This window comes from Humulus lupulus, chromosome 6 (genome assembly GCF_963169125.1).
Source record: "Humulus lupulus chromosome 6, drHumLupu1.1, whole genome shotgun sequence".
In the NCBI taxonomy this organism is placed as follows: domain Eukaryota; kingdom Viridiplantae; phylum Streptophyta; class Magnoliopsida; order Rosales; family Cannabaceae; genus Humulus; species Humulus lupulus.
In genome coordinates this window covers 17,380,755-17,387,913 of record NC_084798.1, presented here as the reverse complement: position 1 = coordinate 17,387,913, position 7,159 = coordinate 17,380,755, and the positions used below count along the sequence as shown (strand labels likewise).

Sequence of the window (7,159 nt, the reverse complement as noted above, 5' to 3'; positions counted from 1 at the left end):
AGAAAGATTTTAGGTGAGAAACGACTTGTAAAACATACCTAAAAGAAAAAAATAAAAACTAATATTATCTCATTCTTCTAGTACCAAACACAACAAGCCATGAGAATATGAACCTTCCTTTCATTGCAACCCAACACCACTTTGACTTCATTGTTTTTTTTTTAACTCCTTGCACAATCTCTTATTTTACATATGAAATTTTGTTGAAATAAGAACTCAAAAGTGAGTAACCGCGGAAGTAAGTTCTTGGACTCGCAGACAAGTGAAAAATATCTCGAGGCTTCGCCGATGAGTCCTCTCCTTCCTCTCTATCTTACTTCCCTAAGAAAAATAACTCCCATGACTCCATATTTTCATTCCATCTTACCAAACATAACTTTTGACCAACATTTTCGAATAGATAAGCAACATCATAGACATATTTCACTTTTTTTGTATCTTTGAGGCCATCCTTAAGTATGATCACAATCATTTATTAATTGCACGATGTAAAAAAAATTACAATGAGTTTAAAGCTGCATTTTCACAGAATAATAATTGATACAAAGTTTCTATTTGTATAGTATCACACAGAAAAACATGTAATATGTCACAGAAAGTTGTATGAACAGCAATCCTAACGAGGCCAAGGTTGAATCAAGTCTAGTAGGAGCATGCCAAACCAACACAATTAACAACAAACACAATATTCCGAAGTTGCTACATAAGTACCATTTTCACGCAAAGCGGGTGTCCTGCAGCTAGGGAATAGGACTAGGACGATGAAGCAGCATTGACTGTAATGTCGGTTTCTTGACGAAGGCTGTTGTCTCTACTGTAAGGAGCTTTGGCACCCTGGAAAGTAGAAGAAAATTTCATTGGATCACTTGTGTTGTGACACGCTACAAGAAATGCTGTGAATTTTCTGATAATAAAACATTAACAAGTAAAATATGTAAACAGATGCAAAGAAAAGAGGAGGCTTACTTGGAAAATTGTCCCACATTTTTTCAGTGCTTGGGCCCGAAGCTTCAGAACCTCCTTAGGTACACTAGGGTCTCTAAGGACCTGAAAGAGAATAAGTTGACAAATTACGTCCCGAAAATTACAACTGAGTAAGTCATTTAGAATTCTTAACTTGCTTTAGTTAGAAAAAAAGTAGTATAATTCGTTTTGACAAATAGATCATTGTTAAAAACGGTAGAAGACTCGATCGATCACTCATCAGACTCCTATTCAACTGCCAATTTTTCTTAGTCATTGGATTGCCAAAAGTAATGAACATTGTTTATCAGGTCTAGCTTTTGATTTTCAATTTGGATGATTAACATCCATCTTCTAAGAACTTTTGTTTAAGAATATTCAACAGCAGCATGAGCTCGTAAACTTTTACCCAAAGGAAAGAAGTAATGCAACTCACCGCTTGGCAGACACGTGACAAAGTTGTCTCGATATCAACAACATTAATTTGCCATAGGGAATTAAGCATGACGTCCTTTTTTTCTTCCATTGCCTTCATAAGGTTCTCCTCTTTTTTTTCTCCTTGGTTTATCTTCTTCATGTCTTCCTGAATTAGAATTAAAGATACCGCACCTACAAATTCAAGAACCACAAGGGAACTGAGCTAGATATCTTAAGTTTGATGGGGACCAATAAGATATAAAGCTATCTTTCACCAAATAGAGATACTTCATTTATGAATAGTGCACCTGAAGCTGCCATTACTTGAGACTTTATCTGGTGTCCTTTATCTCGTACCCACTCCGCCAGAAAGGGAACCTTCAATAACCGCTTATCTTTTCCCAGTTCTTTTGCAGCTTTCCTTGTGTAAATATAGCCAATTGTATGCAGCATAGCCTCACCAAAAGCTAATGAAAATGTCAATTATGGGCTGAATCATATAATAAGCATATCAAAACTTGAAAACACAAGTTCGATATTTTCACTTAAAAAGACAATAGAAGTAGATTCAAAAGTTAAACCGAAAAATTCCAGCTCACATACTAACTACATTGTAAAAATTATAACACCAGTAAATGTTTTTGCTTGCAATGAGAAAATAGCTTCACAAGTTAAAACCAAACAATTCCAGCTCATATACTAGTACTACATGGTCATAACAGTATGCATTGTACAAGCCAAAACTCACTTACAACTGCAAATGTAATTTCCTAGACTACAGAAATTGACAAGTGGTAAATGATAAGATACCAAACAATCTCAATAAAAGGAACACTCAAACCACTTCTTCTGTATTGAAAATTATAGTTAATCTTGAAATTAAACCCTAGAAAAATACAGGTTAATTTGAGAGGCCTCCCTCTCCCGAAGTCCGATTGACTCTACTCATGTATCTCCTAACTAATCTAGCCACTTCAGCGAAACAATAGAATGATAGGCACTATTACAGACACAATCTTTGAATGAATTTATTGTAGAACTCTTCTTGATATCAACCACCAAAATACAAGTTCTCCAAGTAATTCGAGAGACTTGGAAACTCTCCACAAAAAGCTTTACTCTTTCACTTTACACAAAATAATCAGATATCTTCTAAGTGAGGCTACTAATTAATTAGTATATATACTTAGCATCCCCACCCCCAAAATACAAGACTCTAACTACCCAACTAACTCCTGTTACAATTCAGCCTCTAACAACCAATTAGAAATTACAATTTGGACAGCTAGGCATAAAAATAAATTGAATCCTATTAATTAGCTTTCTGTTTCCATCTGAGTAGGTCAACCTAATTTGGTGGCCTAACATAGAATAGAATGTAAGGACAGTAACAAAACTATACAATAGGCTATTAACTATTATTAATACTCAAAATCACCCTTAGTACAATCTACACACACAGAACATAGCACCTAACCCTTATTCTTCCTTCTAATGATGGGAACACTAATGGAATAGAGCAGCAAGCAATGGCCAGAGAAGTTGTCCAATTAAAATAATGAAAGCTAAAATCATTTTGACATAGGTAAAGCAAGATTTACTCTGTGATTTGTTAGACAGTACACTCACAACTTAGAACCTAAGAGCAGTTGAGGTTCAATAATCAAAAGTCTAAGGAACAAATGATCTGAAGAGCAAGAACAACTGTTCATTTGTTAAGAAAGAAGATAATACGCCCAAGCAAACTCATAGAGACATAGGGAAGATTTATAATGATTTTAGAGTAATTGACTATTATAAATCACTTATAAGACAAACAGAACTTCCTGGTTTCCTTCTCATCGAGTCATGATGAAATTACCATACCATGTGGAGTTATTTCTTTATTGTTACAGTATAAATATTAATTCTCCCATATTTTGCGAAAACTACTAAGAAAGATTAACTTTAGATAGATTTCAGAAGATAACAGTCACAGGTTTTAGAAAATTTATAAAAACTTAAGGGAAAAAAAAAGTTTGTACCAGCTGTTGAGAGACGTTGTGCTTCTGAACTCGCCCATTCCACGAACTCATCAGTACGATTATTAACAAATGGTTCAAGGTGATTTTTCAAAGCTGTTATAAGCTTTTCTTCTCTCTCCTTCTGCAATGTCTGCAAAATGATGAGAATACAATTTGTTATGATCATAGAAGAACCAACATATTGTACTGTCGATTTCTCCCAACAAGAAATAGCATACTTTCAACTTCTCCCGAATTTTGTTCTGTCGAACTTCAGGATCTTGAGATTCTTCTTCGGATTCAATAGATGCCAAAGATGCCAAAGCAAGTTGACCAACATACTCTTCAAACAATTCACTTCCAAAAAGCATTCCAAACACCGCTGAAGGGTCCAACAATGATTCACTGGCAAAAGAAAAAGAAAACTCTTAGTTAAGTGTGTAAAGAAGCGCAACCAGGAGGTGTGCTTGTGTACTGACTAGCTAGGTGGCTAATTTTGGGTAGTTAGGTTTGCTGAGCTGGCACTAACTGTATATTGGTAGTTGATTGCAAGATCAATCCAACTCTAAATAAAGCATATTTGATTCAATTCACTTTTTCGTTTTCCTCTCTAAGAACCATATCACAACTAATTAGCAAAAGATGAAAATTATAAATTATGCTTTATAGCAAAGCTTACATTTTTTAAGGAAACAATTGATAAGCTATGTATCGAATGAAGAACCAATAATAATGATAAATCTGTCAGTGGATTGACTACCTAGAGTTTGTAACAAAAACAAAATGACCATTAACAATATATAACACAATTTTCTAATGACCAATAAAGCATATCCAAGAATGTTTATAAAGCATCTTGATGACTATTGGAAAATCATTTTATAAAGCAAATAGTCAACTTGGATAAAGCAAAAAATTAAAATTGTGAGACTAAAAAAGAGGAAAGTCAAAGTTCATTTCCAAAAAATACATCACATACTAATCAATAGATGTAGCATTTTGTATGGTAACATGATAATAATTCAAAGTTCTCATAAACTTACTCTATGACTCCTGACTTTCCATGCTTGTCATATGATTCACGCTTCTCAGGATCACTTAAAACTTGATAAGCTTCACCAAGTGCCTTCATGCATGTATCACAACCAAGAAAATAAGTGCAAGAAGGAGTGAAAAAAGTACACCAACAAAAGATTCCAAGAGATTTTCGTGTTTTTCTACTTTTACGTTAGTTTTAAAAATGAAGCACCAACATAACTACAGCCTTCCTCTTCTTGTTTTGGGAGGCTAATTATGAAATGTATTAGACGCATTTAACACAAGGCAGGCAGCTACACATACAAGTATAAATAGCCTTTCATAAGTTATTATATTTCTACACAACTTTATTTTAAGCTTTCAGATATACAATCTTGTAAGTATAAAAAAAAAAAAGCTTCCAGCTAATTAGTTAAACTAGACGAACTAAAAGCATTTTTACATTTCTCCTCTATAAAGAACTAAATTTAATAACTTACACCAACATACCTGAAACTTTTCAGCTGCTGTAGGGTCTCCATGATTTTTATCTGGGTGTACTATCCTTGCCTGGGAAGAAGTCATAGACAGATATCAATCACAAAGCTCAATGTATAAATTGGATAACAGTACTAACATTTAGAGAACGACTTGCAGACTTTATTCTAAGTGAGCTTTAAATACTGACTCAAATTGCAAAAGGCCTTATAAACTTGGAATCAAATTTTAAGATTAAGTGGGCTGTGGCATTCATAGGATGATAATGTCATAGCAGAAAGTAGCCAAAAAAAGGAAAGATTGTGTCCAAGGAGAAATATCAGAATAACTAGAAGTATATATTCCAAACTATGAATCATTCTCTTAGTCCACCCAACTATTTGGACGGCAGAATACTCCAGTTCATTATCATCTAGCTACAAAGTTAGAAACTTTATTTTCATGAACAGGGACAGATACTCTAATTACAATGGGAACACCTAAAAGGTAAAATTAAAATCTCTTTTTCCCAAGTTTTAAAATGGGAACACCCAACTCCAACTTCAGCTATTTCATTTTTTTTTTTTAAAAATCCCATCATAAATCCACAATCTTAAATAACAAAAAAATATTAATTTCTTGGTGGGTCAGGAAAAGAAATCCAAATTAATGAAAATTTATATACCTTGAGATAGTAAGCTTTCTTGATTTCAGCTGGGGAAGCATCAACATTGACACCCAATATCTCATAGTATGCAGTCTCCTTCACCATACTTTCAAAGATTACAAAGTCTGAAAACAAGTATATACATATATAGTAAAACTAATCAGATCACATTCACATACCCACTTACATAAACAAACAAATATGTCATGTTTGATATAAAAAAAAAACAGAAATATGGAAGAAAAAAATTCCTCAAGGGAAGGAAATCACCAAAACAGAAAGACCCAATAAAAATAAAATAATGAAATTGAAACTCAGCGATTAAAATCCGGATCTCATTTAAATATCATCCGCTAATTCATAGTTTAACAATAGCTAGTGAAAAAAAAAGTTAGTATTTTCCATTTTTGGAAGAGTATGATTACTTTTCAAGAAAGGTAAAGAATAAATGGAGCTTACGAGAGAGGAAGAGGGCGAGGCGTCAAGCTTCTCTGTATAGAAATGGTTTTGAGTATGAAAGTTTACAGTTTGAAGCAAAAACGAGCCAGGAAAAGAGAAGAAGATGACGAAAACGGTGTTTTTATTTATTTAATTATTTTATTAAACAAACAGATATTATTTATTTAATTGGGTACTTTCCTTTAGCCAGGTTATACGACGACGTTTTAATGCATGTCTACAATTTTTTGTTTTTTGTTTTTGTATGTAAATACAAAATACTTCCTTTAATTTTTAAAATTGGCAAAATATCTTTTAATTTACCGCTTGATCATATTAGTTCTTGTATTTAAAAAAATGCAAAGTATACTTATTTAAAATAATAATAATAATAAAAACAAATATGAACGGGAAAAAGACTCATTATTAGATTTTCATAAAGGTAATATTGTCTTCTTATATATAAATTAAAATAAGATTTTCATAAATTAAACACTACCTAACGTTCTACTACTAAAGTAATAGCTTAATAAAGTTAACTTATATAATTTTATGAGATCATATTTAAGATAGAAAAAATTACCATTTTGGATCCTATAATTTCAGTTCATTACCAAATTTATATATATACCCGACAGAAAAATTATATATTTATAATTTTTTGTAAACAATTATAAAATGAATTAATAAAGTCTAAAAGATAAATATATGAATGAATTTAAATGGTTGAGTATATTGTTCTAATTTAAATAACAAAAAAATATTTTAATATTTGTGAAATCCCAAAGTAAAACTTGGTAATGGACTTAAACCTAGGTAGGCAAAATTATAATTTTCTTTAAAATAATATGACATAATAAATTTTATTAATTAATTTTACAATTGTTTACAAAATGTTATACATATATGTTGTGATATAATTTGATCAATAATGTGTAAGTATACACAGTCACAAAACAAGTAATAAAGTGATGAATATTCGAAATCGTTTCCACAAAAATTATAAATTAAAACTAGGGAATATACTCATTTGGTACCCTGTGTTTTTGCAAAGTATCATTTTGGTACCCTCTGTTTTCAATAATGCTCATATGGTACCTTGTATTTTAAAATCGTATATATTTGGTACCCTAAATTCAGATTTGATAGATAAAATTTTGTCAATATGATCAAACTG

At 31.9% G+C, this 7,159-nt stretch overlaps 1 protein-coding gene across 1 annotated transcript; it reads right to left on the bottom strand.

Annotated features, from left to right (window-relative positions):
- Nucleotides 1-504: 504 nt before the first annotated feature.
- On the bottom strand, nt 505-6,147 carry LOC133781755 (chaperone protein dnaJ 10-like). The gene is made up of 10 exons (XM_062220830.1): nt 6,004-6,147; nt 5,563-5,669; nt 4,911-4,970; nt 4,427-4,509; nt 3,623-3,788; nt 3,405-3,534; nt 1,689-1,847; nt 1,400-1,572; nt 967-1,047; nt 505-834 (listed from the first exon to the last, which is right to left on the bottom strand). The coding sequence occupies exons 2-10, from the start codon at nt 5,647-5,649 to the stop codon at nt 754-756; spliced, it is 1,020 nt and encodes a 339-aa protein (XP_062076814.1). The 5' UTR covers nt 5,650-5,669; nt 6,004-6,147; the 3' UTR covers nt 505-753.
- Nucleotides 6,148-7,159: the final 1,012 nt, after the last annotated feature.

Excerpts from the sequence above, each read along its gene's own strand:
- LOC133781755 (XM_062220830.1), bottom strand. The coding sequence starts at position 5,649 with ATGGTGAAGGAGACTGCATACTATGAGATATTGGGTGTCAATGTTGAT. Across the intron at positions 4,971-5,562 it reads AGAAAGCTTACTATCTCAAG|GCAAGGATAGTACACCCAGA; the intron begins GTATATAAATTT and ends ACTTCTTCCCAG. Across the intron at positions 1,048-1,399 it reads TGTCACGTGTCTGCCAAGCG|GTCCTTAGAGACCCTAGTGT; the intron begins GTGAGTTGCATT and ends ATTCTCTTTCAG.